General features: G+C 44.6%; 1 protein-coding gene across 1 annotated transcript in view; it reads left to right on the forward strand.

The window, feature by feature from the left end:
* kcnj6 (potassium inwardly rectifying channel subfamily J member 6) overlaps positions 1-19417 on the forward strand; it is a 94607-nt gene extending 75190 nt beyond the window's left edge. Inside the window, exon 3 of the mRNA XM_064981884.1 lies at positions 18829-19417. Within this exon, the coding sequence (XP_064837956.1) occupies positions 18829-19187 (359 nt within the window). The 3' untranslated portion in view covers positions 19188-19417. The remainder of the gene's footprint in view (positions 1-18828) is intronic.
* The last annotated feature ends 5288 nt before the right edge of the window (positions 19418-24705 follow it).

The following is a 24705-nucleotide window of genomic DNA, read 5'->3' on the forward strand; positions in this document are numbered from 1 at the left end:
ACGTCCCGAGAGGGAACCCAACTCCTCTCCTCAGGACCGTACCCCTCCCAATCCACTAGGTACTGATGACCACGGCCCCGAGGGCGCATGTCCAAAATCTTACGAACCCTGTAGATGGGTGCGCCCTCGACAAGGATGGGGGGGAGGGACGAGCGGGGCGCGAAGAACAGGCTTAACACAGGAGACATGGAAGACCGGGTGAACGCGACGAAGATAGCGCGGGAGAAGAAGTCGCACTGCGACAGGATTAATGACCTGGGAAATACGGAACGGACCAATGAACCGCGGGGCCAACTTGCGAGAAGCTGTCTTAAGGGGAAGGTTCTGAGTGGAGAGCCATACTCTCTGACCGCAACAATATCTAGGACTCTTGGTCCTACGCTATTAGCGGCCCTCACAGTCTGCGCCCTATTACGGCAAAGTGCCGACCTGACCCCCTTCCAGGTGCGCTGCGCAACGCTGGACAAAAGCCTGAGCGGAGGGGACGCAGGACTCGGCGAGCTGAGATGAGAACAGCGGAGGCTGGTACCCGAGGCTACACTGAAAAGGGGATAGACCGGTAGCAGACGAGGGAAGCGAGTTGTGGGCGTACTCTGCCCAGGGAGCTGTTCTGACCAAGACGCAGGGTTACGAAAAGAAAGACTGCGTAAATGCGACCAACAGTCTGATTGGCCCGTTCGGCTTGGCCGTTAGACTGGGGATGAAAGCCGGACGAGAGACTGACGGAAGCCCCAATCAAACGGCAAAACTCCCTCCAAAATTGAGACGTGAACTGCGGACCTCTGTCGGAAACGACGTCAGACGGAAGGCCATGAATTCGGAAAACATTCTCGATAATGATCTGAGCCGTCTCCTTAGCAGAAGGAGCTTATCGAGAGGAATGAAATGAGCCGCCTTAGAGAATCTATCGACAACCGTAAGAATAACTGTCTTCCCCGCTGATGAAGGCAGTCCGGTGATAAAATCTAAAGCGATGTGAGACCACGGTCGAGAGGGAATGGGAAGCGGTCTGAGACGGCCGGCAGGAGGAGAGTTCCCAGATTTAGTCTGCGCGCAGACCGAACAAGCGGCGACAAATCGACGCGTCACGTTCCCGAGTGGGCCACCAGAAACGCTGGCGAATGGAAGCGAGCGTACCCCGAACGCCGGGGTGGCCGGCTAACTTGGCAGAGTGGGCCCACTGAAGAACGGCCGGACGAGTAGGAACGGGAACGAACAGAAGGTTCTAGGACAAGCTCGCGGCGACGGAGTGTGAGCGAGTGCTTGCTTTACCTGCCTCTCAATTCCCCAGACAGTCAACCCGACAACACGCCCCTCAGGGAGAATCCCATCGGGGTCGGTGGAGACCTCAGAAGAACTGAAGAGACGAGATAAAGCATCAGGCTTGGTGTTTTTGAGCCCGGACGATAAGAAATAACAAACTCGAAACGAGCGAAAAACAGAGCCCAACGAGCCTGACGCGCATTAAGTCGTTTGGCTGAACGGATGTACTCAAAGGTTCCTATGGTCAGTCCAAACGACAAAAGGAACGGTCGCCCCTCCAACCACTGTCGCCATTCGCCTAGGGCTAAGCGGATGGCGAGCAGTTCGCGATTACCAACATCATAGTTACGTTCTGACGGCGATAAGCGATGAGAGAAAAACGCGCAAGGATGGACCTTGCCGTCAGAGAGAGAGCGCTGAGAAAGAATGGCTCCCACGCCCACCTCTGACGCGTCAACCTCAACAACAAACTGTCTAGAGATGTCAGGTGTAACAAGAATAGGTGCGGATGTAAAACGATTCTTAAGAAGATCAAAAGCTCCTGGGCGGAAACGGACCACTTAAAGCACGTCTTAACAGAAGTAAGGGCTGTGAGAGGAGCTGCCACCTGACCGAAATTACGGATGAAACGACGGTAGAAATTAGCGAAGCCCAGAAAGCGCTGCAGCTCGACGCGTGACTTAGGAACGGGCCAATCAATGACAGCCTGGACTTTAGCGGGATCCATCTTAATGCCCTCAGCGGAAATAACGGAACCGAGAAAAGGGACAGAGGTGGCATGAAAAGTGCACTTCTCAGCCTTCACATAAAGACAGTTCTCCAAAAGGCGCTGGAGGACGCGTCGCACGTGCTGAACATGAATCGAGAGAGACGGTGAAAAAATCAGGATATCGTCCATGTAAACGAAAACAAAAATGTTCAGCATGTCTCTCAGGACGTCGTTAACTAGTGCCTGAAAGACAGCTGGAGCGTTAACGAGGCCGAAAGGAAGAACCCGGTATTCAAAGTGCCCTAACGGAGTGTTAAACGCCGTCTTCCACTCGTCCCCCTCCCTGATGCGCACGAGATGGTAGGCGTTACGAAGGTCCAATTTGGTGAAAAACCTGGCTCCCTGCAGGATCTCGAAGGCTGAAGACATAAGAGGAAGCGGATAACGATTCTTAACTGTTATGTCATTCAGCCTCGATAATCCACGCATGGGCGCAGGGACCCGTCCTTCTTCTGAACAAAAAAAAATCCCGCTCCGGCGGGGAGGAGGAGGAGACTATGGTACCGGCGTCGAGCGAAAACCGACAAATAATCCTCGAGAGCCTTACGTTCGGGAGCCGACAGAGAATATAATCTACCCGGGGGAGTAGTTCCCGGAAGGAGATCAATACTACAGTCATACGACCGGTGTGGAGGGAGAGAAGTGGCCTTGGAACGACTGAACACCGTGCGCAGATCGTGATACTCCTCCGGCACCCCTGTCAAATCGCCAGGCTCCTCCTGTGAAGAAGAGACAGAGGAAACAGGAGGGATAGCAGACATTAAACAGGTTACATGACAAGAAACATTCCAGGATAGGATAGTATTACTAGACCAATTAATAGAAGGGTTATGGGCGCACTAGCCAGGGATGACCCAAAACAACAGGTGTAAAAGGTGAACGAAAAATTAAAAAAGAAATGGTTTCGCTTATGATTACCAGAGACAGTGAGGGTTAAAGGCAGCGTCTCACGCTGAATCTTGGGGAGAGAACTACCATCTAAAGCGAACAAGGCCCTGGGCTCCCTAACTGTCTGAGAGGAATATCATGTTCCCGAGCCCAGGTCTCGTCCATAAAACAGCCCTCCGCCCCAGAGTCTATCAAGGCACTGCAGGAAGCAGATGAACCGGGCCAGCGGAGATGGACCGGAAAGGTAGTGCGTGATCCAGAAGGAGAGGCCTGAGTAGTTGCGCTCACCAGTAGCCCTCCTCTTACTGATGAGCTCTGGCTTTTACTGGACATGAGGTGACAAAATGACCAGCGGAGCCGCAGTAGAGACAGAGGCGATTGGTGATTCTCCGTTCCCTCTCCTTGGCCGAGATGCGAATACCCCCAGCTGCATAGGCTCAGCATCCGAGCCGGCGGAGGAGGGTGGCAGTGAAGCGGCAGGTGGCATTGATGTGGAGAGGGGAGCAACGGAGAACGTGAGCTCCTTTCCACGAGCTCGGCGACGAAGATCAAACCGTCGCTCTATGCGAATAGCGAGAGCTATTAAGGAGTCCAGACTGGAAGGAACCTCCCGGGAGAGGATCTCATCCTTAACCTCGACGTGGAGACCCTCCAGAAAACGAGCGAGCAAAGCCGGCTCGTTCCAGTCACTAGAGGCAGCGAGAGTGCGAAACTCAATAGAATAATCCGTTATGGATCTATTCCCCTGACATAGGAAGACAGGGCCCTGGAAGCCTCCTCGCCAAAAACAGAACGGTCAAAAACCCGTATCATCTCCTCCTTAAAGTTCTGATACTGGTTAATACACTCAGCCCTCGCCTCCCAGACTGCCGTGCCCCACCTCACGCGCCCGTCCGGTAAGGAGAGAAATGACGTAGGCGATGCGGGCTGCGCTCCTGGAGTAGGTGTTGGGCTGGAGAGAGAACACCACATCACACTGAGTGAGGAATGAGCGGCACTCAGTGGGCTCCCCAGAGTAACACGGCGGGTTGTTGATCCTGGGCTCCGGAGACTCGGAAACCCTGGAAGTGGGCGGTGGATCGAGGTGGAGTTGGTGAACCTGTCTTGTGAGGTCGGAGACTTGGACGGCCAGGGTCTCAACGGCATGTTGAGCAGCAGACAATTCCTCCTCATGTCTGCCTAGCATCGCTCCCTGGATCTCGACGGCGGAGTGAAAAGGGTCCGGAGCCGCTGGGTCCATTCTTGGTCTGATTCTTCTGTTATGAACTTGAGTGAAGACCCAAAAGCGGTTTTAACAGAAAACAGAGTTCTTTAATGAAAATACAGGAATGGCATAAATCCTCTTCCAACGTTGTCAGGGGAACAAAAAGAACGTTAGTATAGTGCAGGATGCTTCAGCCAGGCAGACTCCGACAGGACAGGACAAGGTGGAAGCAAACGAGACGACAGCTTGCTTCTGGCATCAAAAAACACAAACAAGAATCAGACACTGAAAGTAGCAGGAACAGAGAAAGAAATAGAGACCTAATCAGAGGGGAAGAGAGAACAGGTGTGAAGAGTGAAAGAGCTAGTTAGGGCAGATGTAGAACAGCTGAGGAATGAGAGACAGAGAAGGTAACCTAAAAAGACCAGCAGAGAGAGAGAATCAAGAGAAAGGACAGGAACAGACATAACAAGACACGTGTCGACTAAGGATCCAAGCCAGGTGGCGAAAGAGGTATTGTAGTTGTAGTAATTTAGTTTTCTATACCTACACCACACGATGTCACAGGAAGGCCATAAAGATCATCAAGGACAACAACCACCCGAGCCACTGCCTGTTCACCCCACTATCATCCAGAAGGCGAGGTCAGTACAGGTGCATCAAAGCTTGGACCGAGAGACTGAAAAACAGCTTCTATCTCAAGGCCATCAGACTGTTAAACAGCCCCCACTAACATTGAGTGGCTGCTGCCATACATGTAAAAAAAATGTATCACGAGCCACTTTAAACAATGCCACTTAATATAATGTTTACATACCCTACATTACTCATCTCATATGTATATACTGTACTCTATACCACCTACTGCATCTTGCCTATGCCGTTCTATACCATCACTCATTCATATATCTTTATGTACATATTCTTCATCCCTTTACACAGGTAGCTGTTGTGAAATTGTTAGGTTAGATTACTCATTGGTTATTACTGCATTGTCGGAACTAGAAGCACAAGCATTTCGCTACACTCGCATTAACATCTGCTAACCATGTATGTGACAAATACAATTTGATTTGATTTGAAATTGATTTTAAAAAAACAATTTCCTCAGAAATCTACACACAATACTCCATAATGACAAAGCGATAACAGGTTTTTAGACATTTCTGCAACTTTATTAAAGACAAAAAACAGACATACCTTATTTACATAAGTGTTCAGACCATTTGCTATGAGACTCGAAATTGAGCTCAGGTGCATCCTGTTTCCATTGATCATCTTTGAGATGTTTCTACAACTTGATTTGAGTCTACCTGTGGTAAATTCAATTGATTGGACATGATTTGGAAAGGCACGTACCTGTCTAAATAAGGTCCCACAGTTGACAGTGCATGTCAGAGCAAAAACCAAGCCACGAGGTCGAAGGAATTGTCCGTAGAGCTCCGAGACAGGATTGTGTCGAGGAACAGATCTGAGGAAGGTTACCAAAAAAAATCTTCCTAGAGCTGGCTGCCCAGCCAAACCGAGCAATCAGGTAGGAAGGGCCTTGGTCAGGGAGGTGATCAAGAAACCGCTGGTCACTCTGACAGAGCTCCAGAGTTCCTCTGTGGAGATGGGAGAACCTTCCAGAAGGACAACCATCTCTGCAGCACTCCACCAATTAAGCCTTTATGGTAGAGTGGACAGACGGAAGATACTCCTTAGTAAAAGGCACATGACAGCCTGCTTGGAGTTTGCCAAAAGGCACCTAAAGGACTCTCAGACCATGAGAAACAAGAATCTCTGGTCTGATGAAACCAAGATTAAACTCTTTGGCCTGAATGCCAAGCATCACATCTGGAGGTACCCTTGCACCATCCCTACGGTGAAGGTTGGTGGTGGCAGCATCGTGCTGTGGGGATATTTTTCAGCAGCAGGGACTGGGAGACTAGACACGATCAAGGCAAAAATCAACGGAGCAAATTACAGAGAGATTCTTGATGAAAACCGACTCCAGAGCGCTCAGGACCTTAGAACGCTCAGAATGTTCACCTTCCAAAAGTGTGTAGATTGATAAAGGGAAAAAAATATTTAATCAATTTTTTTATAGGGCTGTAACCTAACAAAATGTGGAAAAGTTCAAGCGGTCTGAATACTTTGCGAAGGCACTGTATAACTAACATAATTCCCTTGACAGGACTATGCCATTAATAAGATCAAAGTCAATTAAAACTGAATATCTGACTCCATTAAGAGGATTCATAGAGACTATAGTTGAGTTACAGGAATTGGCTATCAAGAAAGTTCTGAGAATTGTCTGTCAAAGGAAAATAAACTAAACTAAAATATAAATGTAACATGCAACAATTTCAAAGATTTTACTGAGATACAGTTAATTTAAGAAAATCAGTCAATTAAAATAAATAAATTAGGCCCAAATCTACAGATTTCACATGACTGGGAATACAGATATGCATCTGTTGGTCACAGATACCTTTAAAAAAAGGTAGTGGCATGGATCTAAAACCAGTCAGTATCTCATGTGACCACCATTTGCCTCATGCAGAGCGACACATCTCCTTCGCATAGAGTTCATCAGGCTGTTGGTTGTAGCCTGTGGAATGTTGTCCCACTCCTCTTCAATGGCTGTGTGAAGCTGGATATTGGTGGTAACTGGAACACGCTGTCGTACACGTCGATCCAGAGCATCCCAAACATGCTCAATGGGTGACCTGTTTGGTGAGTATGCAGGCCATGGAAGAACTGGGACATTTTCAGCTTCCAGGAATTTTGTACAGATCCTTGCAACATGGGGCCGTGCATTATCATGTAGAAACATGAGGTGATGGCGGTGGATGAATGGCACAACAATGGGCCTCAGGATATCATCATGGTATCTCTGTGTATTCAAATTGCAATCCATAAAATGCTTGACAATCTGGACCCTCTATTTCTGAAACTATCCGCCGCCATTGTCGCAACCCCTATTACCAGCCTGTTCAACCTCTCTTTCATATCGTCTGAGATCCCCAAGGATTGGAAAGCTGCCGCAGTCATCCCCCTCTTCAAAGGGGGAGACACCCTGGACCCAAACTGTTACAGACCTATATCGATCCTGCCCTGCCTATCTAAGGTCTTTCGAAAGCCAAGTCAACAACTAGTTCACTGACCATCTCGAATCACACCGTACCTTCTCCGCTGTGCAATCTGGTTTCCGAGCCGGTCACGGGTGCACCTCAGCCACACTCAAAGTACTAAACGATATCATAACCGCCATCGATAAAAGACAGTACTGTGCAGCCGTCTTCATCGACCTTGCCAAGGCTTTCGACTCTGTCAATCACCATATTCTTATCGGCAGACTCAGTAGCCTCGGTTTTTCGGATGACTGCCTTGCCTGGTTCACCAATTACTTTGCAGACAGAGTTCAGAGTGTCAAATCGGAGGGCATGCTGTCCGGTCCTCTGGCAGTCTCTATGGGGGTGCCATAGGGTTCAATTCTCGGGCCGACTCTTTTCTCTGTATATATCAATGATGTTGCTTTTGCTGCGGGCGATTGCCTGATCCACCTCTACGCAGACGACACCATTCTATATACTTCCGGCCCGTCCTTGGACACTGTGCTATCTAACCTCCAAACGAGCTTCAATGCCATACAACACTCCTTCCGTGGCCTCCAACTGCTCTTAAACGCTAGTAAAACCAAATGCATGCTTTTCAACCGATCGCTGCCTGCACCCGCATGCCCGACGAGCATCACCACCCTGGATGGTTCCGACCTTGAATATGTGGACATCTATAAGTACCTAGGTGTCTGGCTAGACTGTAAACTCTCCTTCCAGACTCATATCAAACATCTCCAATCGAAAATCAAATCAAGAGTCGGCTTTCTATTCCGCAACAAAGCCTCCTTCACTCACGCCGCCAAACTTACCCTAGTAAAACTGACTATCCTACCGATCCTCTGCGATGTCATCTACAAAATTGCTTCCAACACTCTACTCAGCAAACTGGATGCAGTTTACCATAGTGCCATCCGTTTTGTCACTAAAGCACCTTATACCACCCACCACTGCGACTTGTATGCTCTAGTCGGCTGGCCCTCATACATATTCGTCGCCAGACCCACTGGCTCCAGGTCATCTACAAGTCCATGCTAGGTAAAGCTCCGCCTTATCTCAGTTCACTGGTCACGATGGCAACACCCATCCGTAGCACGCGCTCCAGCAGGTGTATCTCACTGATCATCCCTAAAGCCAACACCTCATTTGGCCGCCTTTCGTTCCAGTACTCTGCTGCCTGTGACTGGAACGAATTGCAAAAATCCCTGAAGTTGGAGACTTTTATCTCCCTCACCAACTTCAAACATCTGCTATCTGAGCAGCTAACCGATCACTGCAGCTGTACATAGTCTACTGGTAAATAGCCCACTCATTTTCACCTACCTCATCCCCATACTGTTTTTATTTATTTACTTTTCTGCTCTTTTGCACACCAATATCTCTACCTGTACATGACCATCTGATCATTTATCACTCCAGTGTTAATCTGCAATATTGTAATTATTCGCCTTCCTCCTCATGCCTTTTGCACACAATGTATATAGACTCCCCTTTTTTCTACTGTGTTATTGACTTGTTAATTGTTTACTCCATGTGTAACTCTGTGTTGTTGTCTGTGTCACACTGCTATGCTTTATCTTGGCCAGGTCGCAGTTGCAAATGGGAACTTGTTCTCAACTAGCCTACCTGGTTAAATAAAGGTGAAATAAAAAAAATAAAAAAATAAAATCCAATTGTGTTTGTTGTCCGTAGCTTATGCCTACCCACACCATAACCCCACCGCCACCATGGGGTTGACATCAGCAACCCGCTCACCCACAAGACGCCACACACACAGTGTGCCATATGTCCGGTACAGTTGAAATTGGGATTCATCCGTGAAGAGCACACTTCTCTGGCATGTCAGTGGCCATCAAAGGTGAGCATTTTCCCACTGACGTCAGTTACGGCGCAGAACTGCAGTCAGGTCAAGACACTGGTGAGGACAACGAGCACGCAGATTCCCTGAGACGGTTTATGCACGTGGTCTGCGGTTGTGAGGCCAAATTCTCTAAAACGACGTTTCTGACAGTTTAAGCAGATCTTCTTCAGTTGTGCAAACCCAGAGTTTCATCAGCTGTCCGGGTGGCTGGTCTCAGACAATCCTGCAGGTGAAGAAATCAGATGTGGAGGTCCTGAGCTGCTGTGGTTACACATGGTCTGCATTTGTGAGGCTGGCTGGACATACTGCCAAATTCTCTTAAACAATGTTGGAAGCAGCTTATGGTAGAGAAATGAACATTCAATTGTGTGGAAACAGCTCTGGTGGACATTATCGCAGTCAGCATTCCAATTGCACGCTCCCTCAGAACTTAAGACATCTGTGGCATTGCGTTGAGTAGAGTGGCCTTTTATTGTTCCCAGCACAAGGTACACCTGTGTAATAATCGTGTTTTTTAATCGGTTTCTTGATATGCCACACCTGTCAGGTGAATGGATTATCTTGGCAAAGGAGAAATGCTCAGTAACAGGAATGTAAAAAAAAATGTGCAAAAAATGTGCATGCAGTGTTGAGATTCACTCTGAACGAATACAAGTTACCACAGAGATCATACGTCCATATAGATAGCATCAGAGTTCTCCTCAGGGGACAAGTCTCAGATAAATTCCAAACATGGATACAATAGAATCCCTAACACACATTTCAATAGTCAGTCCGCTTGATGCTGTAAGAGAGAGAGAGAGAGAGGCATTTTGGCCTCTTGAAGGGCTGACAGGCCCTTGAGTTTTTCCCCTTGTTTTTTCTGGGCCATTTGCCATTTGCAGACTCAGTGGTGACAGAGAGCACATAAGTTAGGGTCGAGCCTACAATGATAAAAGGCCAATAAAATACTCATGTAATTGTGTGGGTTGTAAAATGTGAATGATCTTCTCTATTTGAATAAAAAAAAAAAGTTTTACAATTCATATTTTCTGCCTCTCTCATGCCTGTGGGCATTTACAACAAAAGGTTTCTCAGGAGATGATGAGAGGGGGGAAAGTTGGAAGCAGTGGAAATTGCTTGATCATTCAAATCTCCCAATGGTCTTTATCAGCTGTTAATAAATACTGCTCTTACTTGAGAACCCACAGTGTTGAGGAGTTGACTGATTGGATCTGGTGTTATCATTTAGATCTCAATATACTGCTGTTCATTGTTTCTTAACTGTTTAAAATGTCCAAGAGAGGAAGGCTTTGCTGGCTGGCTGACTCTGGAGGGGCAGTCAGCAGGCCCTAACACATCCCAGCTGATTTTGTTATCTTATTTTTGGTACCTAGCATACCACATCTCTGGCATACCACTAGGGTAAAGACAAAGATATATAGATCAAACAAAGTGAGATTTGGTGTCAGAATGAACCAGTTCGATTTTTTTAAGCTTTGTGCATTTCAGTGAAAAGATATACGTAGCTGCAGCGCAGGCAGTGGAAGGAAGTCCGATGGTAATCACTGACAGGAGCCAGTGATTACACTGTTTGATGAAGTGGCAGTTAAGCAAATTTTGACTGGGTTTAATTAACATAAATCTATTACAGTCTATGTTTCTCTGAGAGATTACCACAGTAAGCAACATTGGCTGCATGATCTATATTCATTCAAAACATAATGATAGATTAAAGCAGTGAGAAATACAATGGAAGCAACCAAAACAATTGGCTATTGGTCCTCAGAGTAGCGGCCTGATAGCTTTTATGGCATATTGAAGTAGCCGTGAACATTATTATTTCGTTACTCTCCTTCACAGCAAACATGGAAAGCACATGTACCACCACAAAGCACTGCGTTATAGCAATATCAGACGGATTATTCTGATAGGTTGGGTTGATGTTTCTGGTTTGATTTTGTTGTACCCATAGTTCATATGCTAAAGAAAGTTAGAATGAGATTATGTGTCTTCAGTGTCTCAGCAGCCATTCGGTCAAACAGTCACATTACTCTTCGGTCAGTGGAGGGAGTGATGAGGTTGAAATAAAGAGTGTAGAGATGCAATAGAGAAGCAGGCTTCTGGTTTGCTGCATTTGGCCCTTTCCACTTCACTTAAATCAATACCAGTGGTAACTATTCCAGATTCACTATACCTCGGGTACCTTTACCAACAGAGGTAATACTTTAGAGCAGTGCTCTTCATCACTTCTACCGTATCTGTATCAAAGAACAGTGAATATTTTGGTTAGACATGGAAAAAGAGCTGCAGACAAGGATAATTCCCCATCTTGTTGTTGGAACATGAAGAAAAGTCCACCCTCCTCCCTCCTTCTGCTTCTATCTCCCTCTCTAAGCGACAGTGATGGTTTGTAAGGTTGCCGTGGCAACTGCGGTTACTGTGTGCATGTGTGTGTTTGTGTGTGTGTCTGTGTGCGTGTGTGTGTCTGTGTGCGTGTGTGTGTGTAAGACAGACAGAGACAGAGAGTGTAAAGCTTGACTCTCTGTGAGCATACGAAGTGAGCAAGCAGGAAAGCCCACTGTGGTTATGTAAGCTCTATTATCTAAACAGCAGGCCACACCAGCCAATAGCTATCTGATTATCATAGCTATTATGTTCCAACAATTCTGCTTGTGGGTAGTTGCTTTACTTTAGGCGAGAACTCTGTTCTTACAGAGGGAGATTTATTGTATGTAGGAGCACATGTTCCATTTTGATTGTTTTTAATATGGCCAATACTTTGATATGGTGTTGCCATGTGGTACATGTTTATCTCAAATTCTGTCATTTATACAGTCAGGTCCGTAATTATTGGCACCCTTGATAATAGATGAGCAAAAAAGACTGTATAAAGTAAATAATACGAACACTGAGCTACATTGTATGCAAAAAAAGGGGAAATTATATTATTTTATACTAGCAACTGTTCAGGGAAATATATTTTATTTAACAAGTAATTAAAAGATAGTGTTCAAAATTATTGTCACCCCTGTTTTCAATACTCTAGGACCCTCCCTTTAACGACACTGAGCCTTTTTCTACAATATTTTATGTTATTGAAGAATACGTTGGGCGGGATCATAGACTGTTCCTCCATACATAATCTTTCCAGATCCTTGATATCTTTTATCTGCCCTCTTCAATTCAAACCACAAGTTTTCAATGGGGTTCAAGTTCGGAGACTGAGATGGCCATTGCAAAATGTTGATTTTGTGATCAATTAACAATTTATTTGTGGATTTTGATTAGTGCTTGGGGTTATTGTCTTGCTTGAATATCCCCTTGCGGCCAAGTGTCAGTTTCCTGGCAGAAGCAACCGGGTTTTTGGATAAAATGTCCTGGTACTTGGTAAAGTTCATGATGCCGTTGACTCTAACAAGGGCCCCAGGACCAGTGGAAGCAAAATAGCCCATAAGATCAAAGATCCTTTACCATATTCACAGTAGGAATGAGGTACATTTCTGCATATGCTTCTGTTTTTCAACGCTAAATCACCTAGGTGTCGGGGGAAGAGGGCAGAGGGGGGCACACTTTGTTTCAAATCAAATCAAATTTATATAGCCCTTCGTACATCAGCTGATATCTCAGAGTGCTGTACAGAAACCCAGCCTAAAACCCCAAACAGCAAGCAATGCAGGTGTAGAAGCACGGTGGTTAGGAAAAACTCCCTAGAAAGGCCAAAACCTAGGAAGAAACCTAGAGAGGAACCAGGCTATGTGGGGTGGCCAGTCCTCTTCTGGCTGTGCCGGGTAGAGATTATAACAGAACATGGCCAAGATGTTCAAATGTTCATAAATGACCAGCATGGTCGAATAATAATAAGGCAGAACAGTTGAAACTGGAGCAGCAGCACAGCCAGGTGGACTGGGGACAGCAAGGAGTCATCATGTCAGGTAGTCCTGGGGCATGGTCCTAGGGCTCAGGTCCTCCGAGAGAGAGAATGAAAAATAATTAGAGAGAGCATATGTGGGGTGGCCAGTCCTCTTCCGGCTGTGCCGGGTGCAGATAATACTAGAACATGGCCAAGATCTTCAAATGTTCATAAATGACCAGCATGGTCGAATAATAATAAGATAGAACAGTTGTAACTGGAGCAGCAGCACGGCCAGGTGGACTGGGGACAGCAAGGAGTCATCATGTCAGGTAGTCCTGGGGCATGGTCCTAGGGCTCAGGTCCTCCGAGAGAGAGAAAGAAAGAGAATTAGAGAGAGTATATGTGGGGTGGCCAGTCCTCTTCCGGCTGTGCCGGGTGGAGATTATAACAGAACATGGCCAAGATGTTCAAATGTTCATAAATGACCAGCATGGTCGAATAATAATAAGGTAGAACAGTTGAAACTGGAGCAGCAGCACGGCCAAGTGGACTGGGGACAGCAAGGAGTCATCATGTCAGGTAGTCCTGGGGCATGGTCCTAGGGCTCAGGTCCTCCGAGAGAGAGAAGGAGAGAATTAGAGAACGCACACTTAGATTCACACGGGACACCGAATTGGACAGGAGAAGTACTCCAGATATAACAAACTGACCCCAGCCCCCCGACACATAAACTACTGCAGCATAAATACTGGAGGCTGAGACAGGAGGGGTCAGGAGACACTGTGGCCCCATCCGAGGACACCCCGGACAGGGCCAAACAGGAAGGATATAACCCCACCCACTTTGCCAAAGCACAGCCCCCACACCACTAGAGGGATATCTTCAACCACCAACTTACCATCCTGAGACAAATCTGAGTATAGCCCGCAAAGATCTCCGCCATGGCACAACCCAAGGGGGGGTGCCAACCCAGACAGGATGACCACATCAGTGAATCAACCCACTCAGGTGACGCACCCCCTGCAGGGAAGGCATGAGAGAGCCCCAGTAATCCAGTGACTCAGCCCCTGTAATAGGGTTAGAGGCAGAGAATCCCAGTGGAAAGAGGGGAACCGGCCAGGCAGAGACAGCAAGGGTGGTTCGTTGCTCCAGAGCCTTTCCGTTCACCTTCCCACTCCTGGGCCAGACTACACTCAATCATATGACCCACTGAAGAGATGAGTCTTCAGTAAAGACTTAAAGGTTGAGACCGAGTTTGCGTCTCTGACATGGGTAGGCAGACCGTTCCATAAAAATGGAGCTCTATAGGAGAAAGCCCTGCCTCCAGCTGTTTGCTTAGAAATTCTAGGGACAATTAGGAGGCCTGCTTCTTGTGACCGTAGCGTACGTGTAGGTATGTACAGCAGGACCAAATCAGAGAGATAGGTAGGAGCAAGCCCATGTAATGCTTTGTAGGTTAGCAGTAAAACCTTGAAATCAGCCCTTGCTTTGACAGGAAGCCAGTGTATGGAGGCTAGCACTGGAGTAATATGATCAAATTTTTTGGCTCTAGTCAGGATTCTAGCAGCCGTATTTAGCACTAACTGAAGTTTATTTAGTGCTTTATCCGGGTAGCCAGAAAGTAGAGCATTGCAGTAGTCTAACCTAGAAGTGACAAAAGCATGGATTAATTTTTCTGCATCATTTTTGGACAGAAAGTTTCTGATTTTTGCAATGTTACGTTGATGGAAAAAAGCTGTCCTTGAAATGGTCTTGATATGTTCTTCAAAAGAGAGATCAGGGTCCAGAGTAACACCGAGGTCCTTCACAGTTTTATTTGAGACGACTGTACAACCATTAAGATTAATTGTCAGATTCAACAGAAGATCTCTTTGTTTCTTGGGACCTAGAACAAGCATCTCTGTTTTCATTGGATAATGACTGTTTGCGAGAGGCCAGGCTGCATGTGTAATTGTCCCGTTTGTAGTCTCTGATTAGCACCATTGTGAGTAAAGTATATGAGGAGCCGGAGATGGACAGATAGAGATGCCAACTTACAGTGCATATAATCAAACCCCGACATTGTCAGAAAAGGAGAGAGGAATGGAGGGAGGGGGATGGAAGGGGTTTTAGGCGTTGACTGACTACCATTACTACTCTCTGGTATCACAGACCCAATATGCAACCAGTTTACTGTGTGCCCCCCTTTGCCCCAACACCTTGGTGGTTTGAGTGGATAGGGCGCCAGTCTTTCTAATCTCTACATGTTCAACTAATAACTGTGGTCAGGCAGAGAACAGTCATTGTTTTGGGAATGTTGATATTGTCTACATCTGACTTGTCTACATTCAAGTAAGATTGACCTAAATAGACAGGTGCAACCACAGATAACATTTGAAACCATCAATTTACTCCATTCCCCCTAATTTGAAGGTTCTTCTATACTTCTATACTTTGTAAAAACAGGTGATGTGAACATTGTGAGGCCAGACTCTATGTTGAATCATTTCTCCAGTGTGTTATTGTGATAGTGGCAGTGGCCTGTATTGCATGCTCAACTGATGTCATTGCAGATGGATAGTGGGAACGGTGCCTTGTCATTCAGCCCAGGGCATGTACAGACCGGAGCAGCAGTGGCGTGAAGGAGAATGTTTCGGGTGACGGGAGGGGTCGCAAGGTTGTGGAGGGCATGATGAGAAGCGGGACCAGCTTGTGGCCATTTTCACGGCTGACCTGTTCTGTGTTATGAGGGCTGTGAATGTACAGTATGCAACACAAACACACATGTAGCCACAGCAGGATGAGGAGACTGTGTGGTCATAGACTACGTGTCCCCCAGACATTTATGTTCCAGGTTTGTCTTACTCACGTGCAGACAGATGCACGCGATGCAATGAACTTGAGTGTTAGGAATGAGGAAGAAGAGTTTGCTTCTCAGATGTGAGTCAGGACTTTAGAAGGGGGATTTCTCTTTCTAATCTCTCCCTCTGCATCACCAATGTCCTTATTAATTGTCATTGCCACAGTCCAAGTGGGAGTTAGTGTTCATTCAGGATAGGGTTTGAAGATAACCCCATTGCCAGGCCTATCCATACAAAACATCAGTAGTAAGTTGGGTGGCTTTCCAGTTATAAATGCCCTCCCTGACTTAACAGACAGACCCTTCTCCCTCTCACTGCCACCTTGCACTGACTTACTGTAATTTATTGGGGGATTTAAAGTGACTGCTGTCTGCTCCTGATTGATAACAGATGCAGTCTGAAACAGCTAGCTAAAGGACTCTCAGCCTCACAGATCTCCAATTCAATAGCAACATTGGCGACATTTTAAGCTAGCTGTTCCTATCTCCGTTACACACGCACATGTGCCCACAAGCACAGACATACAGACGCACACACAAACATGCATGCACACACAAACACACACACACACACACACACACACACACACACACACACACACACACACACACACACACACACACACACACACACACACACACACACACACACACACACACACACACACACACACACACACACACACACACACAGTGAAATCAGCCCTGGCGCTGGGGCGTGGGTTACATAAATGTGCTCAGCTAGGACTGTGTGTGGGTTTCTGCCTGCCTTTCTCTCCATTCACCTTTGGGCTGTTGCTGTTCGTTGAAATTCCTGCGTTTGAGCACGTCAGTGTTTTTCTCCTGTGTCTTGCTCAGGGGTCTCAGCTGTGAGAGAGTAATCAGCCACTGAGGTACCTATCGACTGCACTGTGAGCCCCCTTTAATGATGTCTCAGTCTCAGGCCCCCATTCAAGGCTTCACATCCTCGGTAGCCCACACCCCTGCCTGGTTTAGTTCAGGTTGTGTAAAGACACTGGGCCAGTGATTGGTACAGTGTCAGGATCAGGAGGGGGCTTCCTGAAGCTGAGTAATTGTTGGGTCTGAGTTACACCTACAACAATTGCTGTACTCCACTCAATTTGTCTCCATCTTGGGCGGCTGGGCATCCTCAACCAGTTTATATGTATTTGAATCCACCCCTTGCATGTCTTCATTGAATACATTATTAAACTGTTGTAGCGAGAGAAATGCATATGTTGCACTTTGTCGAATTGAATTTGAATGAAGGCTCTGGACACTTTTGAAATTTAGGGTGCATGACAGGAACAACAGTTTGTAATGGTTTCCAAGCAGGATAATTCTAGAACTTCTTCTCTACAATTTCTATAAACACTCTTTTTGTCTGTGTTGTAGTTTGAGAGACCGGTGTGTGTTACACCTCAAAGCAGCAGATTTTATTCAACGTCCATGCTTAGACATAATTGCTGGAACCCTTAAGGTACAGTACGCCATATTGTTTCTGCAGCGCACCAGCTGCTCGTTGGTGCTGCACATTTTCAGGATCATCTTCCAAATGGAGCTGCAGTACGAGATGTACCAGCCCTCCCTCCACCACCATGATACAGACACAAACACACTCTTGATATAGTCCTTTATACCGTCTCTTCGCTTTACTCAATATCCTGTTGATGGCTGCGCTCCAGAGCACCAATTATTCTTGAATTGCATGTTCATTATGAATCCCCCATTGACCTCCCTCCACTTTTGATGCTATAATCTCAATAATTGTGCCATTCCGATGCCCTGCAGCATTAAACGTGTCAATGGAGCTGGTTAGCCATGACAACTATCTAAATTGGGATATTGCTTGTCATTCAGTGCCTGTTTAACGGTTTCTTATTAAGATGTCTTATGAAACCTGCCGGTTAGGGAAAAAAACGTAGGTCAAACGAGGCCACTCATCACTAAGTTATGAGAGGGCTAATCTATTCATGATTATAGGCTCTTCCTCTTGTGTAAGTATTACTGTTTACATTTTTTCGGCAAATGTTTCATAAGATCCCTCCTTATGGTTTCCTGTAAAATGGGGAAAATATTTTAAATGGCCAACTTGAATTTTCTCTAATGAGGCAAGGAATTCAGAGACTTTCTAGAGTAATTTTTAACATATCATTATATTTGACCCAATAAATTATTAATTGAAGTAGTAGCATGTTTTCCTTGAGAAATATAATAAATGATGGCTTCACTTAGCCTACACACAAAGCCTAGCAGCACCATTCATTCTAATGAGTGACAATAAAATCTGGTCAAAGTGCTTTGGTTTGGTTTTGTGATTGTGAAAGATGACATACAATGCTCAGTAGTCAACAGTAAGACCTAAATCATGTTATTGTAACTCAGATCATGTTGGGGAATTTCAAATGAGCTGGCTTATCAACTTCCAAATGCAAAAAGGAAAGTCATGTTTTACCCACCACATGCACTAAGTAAATAATAAGTACTTGGACAGCTGCTGCGCTTGTATGTCTTCTGACTATACATGAGCAACGTAAGCTTTAACAAGCCAGCCCTACCACTGTCCACAGAACTTAGACTTAGAGTGCAGCCTTGCACGTGAATGATGAGGATATAAACACTTACTGTATGTCTCTGGGGTACATTTAGTGTACTGCTGCATCAAAGCGCAAACCAGAGTCTGGTTAGTGTCTATGTTCATAGTTAAGAGTTATTAATCGTCTCTGTACAGTATGTTCAATACATCAACCCTTCCTGAGTGTTGTGTGGACTGGATAGGGCTGGATATATTAATGAGTGCTCAGTTTTGAGTGTCCAACTGTATCATCAATTAATAACTTACTTAATCCCAGCACGTATGACCCTAGCCAGAGATCACTGATTGATAACACTTAATGTTTATTGACATGATAACATGGTACAACATTGTTGCTCATAAAGTTCCTGTATACCTGTGTGTGTCATTATCTTGTAATGACGCTGACATTAAATGAGTCATATCCACAACTAGACAGTGTTTTTGTCCATCTCTAGAGGAGGCTAAGTGCCCTCTTCTCTCTGTCCCACAGGGATGACGTGCCAGGCCAGGAGCTCGTACGTGACTAGCGAGATCAAGTGGGGCTACCGCTTCATGCCCGTGCTCACACTGGAGGATGGCTTCTACGAGGTGGACTACAACAGCTTCCACGACATCCATGAGACCAACACACCCAGTTGCAGTGCCAGAGAGCTGACCGAGATGAATTGCCGCGCCCGCCTGCCCCTTACCTGGTCTGTGGCCAGCAAGCTCAGCCAGCAGGGGGTGCTGGAACCTGAAGGCCGCGAGAAGAAGAGTACTACTACCCTGGTAACCCAGGTGGAGGGGCTGGAGGAACAGACAGAGAGGAATGGTGACATTGCTAACATAGAGAGCGAGTCCAAAGTGTAAAGGGGAGCGAGAGAACCTAGGGCCAGGGGGGCTGTGTGAACCGTACTGTGGCATCTCTTCTCATGACTGGCTGACCAGGTGAGCTGGTCCCAGGTTAGAGGTCAGGGCCAGGGCAGAAAAGGGGACGGTCTAGCCCGAGGAGCCCTGCAACAAGGACAGCTTAGGCCCTCATCGGGTCATTTACCCTCCAAAGATAGCTGGTAAACGACAATGGCTGGACTGGAAATATCTACGGGCAATTGCATGTTTTGAAAACTTTTTAGTTCTTCTTCAAAATACAAATTCCTATTATTATTATACATTTTTTATTCGAATATTAAAACCTATATAAAAGTATATATTCTAGGGCATTTGCATTTGTATTTTTTGTATGTACTATTTGTTTTGTTGCTGAAGTGTGAATATTTGACAGGAAGATGTTTGATACTGATTCATTTAGACCAGGTCTGTACATATTCTATGCCTTATGTACGAAGCTTTCTTTACATTAGGGGTTTTCAGAAATATATAAGCATGTACAAAAACTGTAGTTAATTTATTCTATATTGTGTACATAAGAGAATAATGTTGATTGTAATAGGCAAGACAAACAATTCTGTATGCAAGCCCTATAGACTATTCGACCAATGGCATCCTCACATCCTTGCCCACTTGGCAGAGATGCGTTAGACCCTGACTGTGCATGTCCACTAAACATACCACCAAGAGGTAGTGGGAACTGTCGCCCATGACCCTCGAGTATCATCAGTCCAAGTCTCCCCTTCTTGAAGACCTTTTTGTGCTCATAGGATAGGCTTGATGCAATACCCTTTAAGTTGGGAATGGAAGCTGGAAGGGAGAATGAACTGAAGGGAGTTGAACTAAGTTGCACTTCGGAACCGAGTTGATGTCTGTGTGACTGTTTTCTCTCCATTTGTTTTGGCCGTATTTCTGTTTTGGTCATATAACTAAACATTATAATCAACATATGCCCAAATACTACTTTCAAATATGATTTAGGAATTTCTTCATAAGAAAATGACATAGTAAATAACATGTTGGGAATACAGGGCTTTCATGTGAAATCATCGCTGGAGAGTGTGGTGGAATCTCAGTCTTATACGGCAGTACTGTACCTCACAGTAAGGAGGAGGAAAATGACAGGAAGGAAGTACATGCTCCTTTGTTCAGTAGTTGTCTGGCCACGAATCAAAGCTCTGTTGTGAAAGACTGACCATCAGAGGCTGTCAATGTACATTGTTAAAGCGTAATATTCCCTTACCGAGATGCCTATTATCTGAAACCCAGTATTATTTTAATGGTGTCTGTAACCAGCCAGGCCAGACATGAATGTAGGCAACTGTATGTCAGCTGAAGATATGGAGGTTGCCATGGGGATGAGGTGGTCTTGTTATGCTACAGACCACAGGCCGGAGTGAGTGTCGTGGATAGCCACCCAGTGGAAAGTTCCATGCAGGCCCTCTAGTTACTGGCACTGTAGGGGTTCATGATATAATGATGGTACTGTGTAGGGTCTCACTGAAAGTATAACTGAGGCAATGTAAACATAGGTCTTGGAGGGGAAAGGGGCTGTCTCTATTAGAGGTCGACCGATGATGATTTATCAACGCTGATACCGATACCAATTATTGGAGGACCAAAAAAGCTGATTAATCTGCAGATTTAAAATTTTATTTATTTATTTATTTGTAATAATGACAATTACAACAATACTGAATTAACACTTATTTTAACTTAATATAATACATCAATAAAATCAATTTAGCCTCAAGTAGATAATGAAACATGTTCAATTTGGTTTAAATAATGCAAAAACAAAGTGTTGGAGAAGAACGAAAAGGTGCAATATGTGCTATGTAAGAAACCATGTGAGGGGAAGTTGGGGAACAGCATTCAGGCCTACTCCGACAACTTTAACAAAGTGCAGATCGAGGCTGTTATTTTTCTTCTTTTCACATATTTTGCCCACTTTATTTCTGCTGCAGAACTACTTTTCTAAAAGCAATTTATTTGTGTTTCTGGCAAAATGTTTGATTTGAAAACGAGCAGTGTAATATGACCTAACAATGTTATCACTTTACAACAGTGTGAAATGTCTTTACTGCGGAACGTTTTAGCTCTGCTGGTCACTGATAGCACACTTGTGTCAATGAAGAACATTTGGAAACACTTTACATTAAGTTGCCCTTATATGATGCAGTTAGTCTATAGCTATTTCAATTGTTTTTAATTGTAATCCATATTTGTTACAGGTGTAGTTACTGGTAAATGCTTTGATTTTATAAAAAGGGTTGATATTTCAGCTATGTGGTATTTAAGCAGCTTAATGTAAAGTGATCGACATGCAGGCATCAACATGCAGTTCATTTGACTTCTGTCCATCTCCGAACAAAGGCTGAACTAAACAGACATGTTTATTATATTGACTCCTTTATTTGACTGCATTTATTAATTTGTCATTTTAATACCAATCATGGTTTTATTAAGTTGTAACTTTAACATGATTACATTCCAACATACTGGTTCATAAATCAACTTCAACAATACTTCTCACTGTCTTTTATTGATAAAAATCATATTCTACCTTTTGTGTGGATTTAATGAAATTGAGAAATATATTCATACTGTGATCAATATTGTAATAATTATTCATTGAAAGGAACAATCCTATTCAATCTAAAAGGGCGGACACCTTTTAAACCATGTGGTACAGTACAGGACCAATAAATGGTAGAGCTAGAGTTCGGGAAGACCCACTATTTTGGAATGGGGTGTGATTCTCAAACACTGAGGGTTGCCCAATGCAAAGTACACCAACCCATTATTTACATAAATTACAACCAACCAGCACCCAAACCCCAAGAGGGGACTGTGTTTGCCAGCTCTGCTTCAGTGATGTACCAAACAGCACCCAAACCCCAAGAGGGGACTGTGTTTGCCAGCTCTGCTTCAGTGATGTACCAAACAGCACCCAAACCCCAAGAGGGGACTGTGTTTGGCAACTCTGCTTCAGTGATGTACCAAACAGCACCCAAACCCCAAGAGGGGACTGTGTTTTCCAGCTCTGCTTCAGTGATGTACAAACAGCACAGCTAAGCTAAAGTCCTGTTCTTCCAGGACTGCTTGTTACTCGAGCTTCTCAACTCTCATGCCATGCAATTGATTTGAAGTATATAAAATGATGACAGTAGAAAATGAATCTTTTGTCTCTCACAAAATTATCCAAATCAGAGTTGAGAAATGCCACCAAAAGAAACTGCAATAGCACAAAGTCGAGTCGATATTCATTTAACAAGACTTCTCATTAGCACTCTATACAGCTTGAAAAAGTACATAGTATATTGTAATTAAGGCTGGGTATGGACTTAAGAAAGTTTAGCAGCATTAATGTACTTGCATTGAATTGCTTTATTATGCAAATGCTCAACTAATGAGCTAGTGGGACCAATCAGCACTACAGTACATATTACAGCTTTGATTGAGACCCCAATACATGTATTGTTAAGCCTTTTATCTATGTTGAACTGGTCTTCTCTGCATTGTGTTGTGTGTAACAATAAGGTTATACTCGGACAATAGACAAGAATAGAGGTGCCGTAAATGTAGAGATCCGCCCGCCCCTTTTCTTCAATTTCAGCCAAAACTGACATACCCAAATCTAACTGCCTGTAGCTCAGGCCCTGAAGCAAGGATATGCATATTATTGGTACCATTTGAAAGGAAACACTTTGAAGTTTGTGGAAATGTGAAAGGAATGTAGGAGAATATGACACTATAGATCTGGTAAAAGATAATGCAAAGAAAAAAGAACCGTTCTTTTGTTTTTGTAGCATCATCCTTGAAATGCAAGAGAAAGGCAATAATGTATTATTCCAGCCCAGATGCAATTTAGATTTTGGTCACTAGATGGCAGCAGTGTATGATCAAAGTTTTAGACTGATCCAATGAACCATTGCATTTCTGTTAAAAAATGTTAAATCAAGACTGCCCAAATGTTCCTAATTTGTTTATTAATAACTTTGTTCAAAATTGCGCATTCTCCTCAAACAATAGCATGGTATTAATTCACTGAAATAGTCACTGTAAATTGAACAGTGCAGTTCGCTTAATTTCTTGTTAATCTTTCTGCCAATATCAAATATGTCTATGTCCTGGGAAATGCTCTTGTTACTTACAATCTCATGCTAATCGCATTAGCCTACGTTAGCTCAAACGTCCCAGGGAAGGAACACCGATCACAAAGAAGTTAAGCGTGACTATGTGTGTATTTGTGTATGTGCGTCTGTTCCCCAGCTAAGTGAATGATTTTCAAGATAATGATACATTCCTTGTGTCTCTCTGATCTAAAAGCCCGACTCCAAGACTGTGGCTCTGAAATGCTAGTTTCAAATTGACTAGATATGTTTCTCCCTCATAGCGGGGACCCTTTCAACATCCACCAACTCAGTATCTTCAGCATCACATCAGCGTGTGTCAAAACGCCTCTGCACCATTTTGATTTAATATAGATCAGACTTGATTTTTCATAAAAACATGGGCCGGGAACGGGCTTGACAGTTAAGCAAAGCAATAAAGCAACGCACTTTGCTCCTGACAACAGTCAAGTTGGATGGCAGTTCATTGTTTCTGTTGCAGGCAGAGGTGGGAGGCGGGGTTGGGGTGGACGGCCTACCTGGGGAAGTTTTCCATTTCCCAATGCTGAAACCAAAATGCTATCTGCTATCACACAAACGCACACACAAGCTCACAGCTGCACCCAGATGCGCACAAGCCCACACACATTTCAGTCACAATCTGAGGTGAAAGTGAATGTAGCCTACTTTATGGCTGAATTTCAGGACCTTCAGAACGGGGGATTTTATCAGATGTCCATTATATTACTCAGCATTACCCTCCTACTCATATAGATGAGTAGGAGGGTAATGCATCAAACAATCAAAATGTGCTGCTACAAAAACGTTTTCATTTTGGTTTCTCTGTGGATTTGTATTCATTGCAGCTTAAGAAACAAAAGTAAAAGATAGAAAAGGACAGGTTTTTATCACTATAGACCATCTCTGCCTTTCCCTAACATGTCAGTGTGATAGCACACGGGCAATGGATGGATGGAAAGCATGCTTTATATGAAAGCACAATCATTGTACAGTAACCCAAACGACTATAGTGACACATTTTTTAAATACATTTATACAGTATGTTTGAAAGAAATGTGTTTGTGTGTTTGATTTGCCCCCAAAACAAGAGAAAGCGTAAGTGGTATGAATCAGCGTACTTGTCATGGGGCTGTGTGTTAAGTGTTGTTAGGGGTTGACAAGCCATTAGACATATATGAGGAACATAAATATAGTTAATATGCACTAAACAAAAAACAAACAAGGAAATATAATTCTTCAAGAGCATTTCCATTTCACTGGTGATACAGGTAACTGCCAAAATAAATGAGGGATACAAGTACTGTATATTGAAAGCAGTTTCTTCCACACGGGTATATTTCCTGAGTTCATTAACATACCATCAT

The sequence above is a fragment of the Oncorhynchus masou genome, chromosome 12 (genome assembly GCF_036934945.1).
Source record: "Oncorhynchus masou masou isolate Uvic2021 chromosome 12, UVic_Omas_1.1, whole genome shotgun sequence".
Lineage (NCBI taxonomy): Eukaryota > Metazoa > Chordata > Actinopteri > Salmoniformes > Salmonidae > Oncorhynchus > Oncorhynchus masou.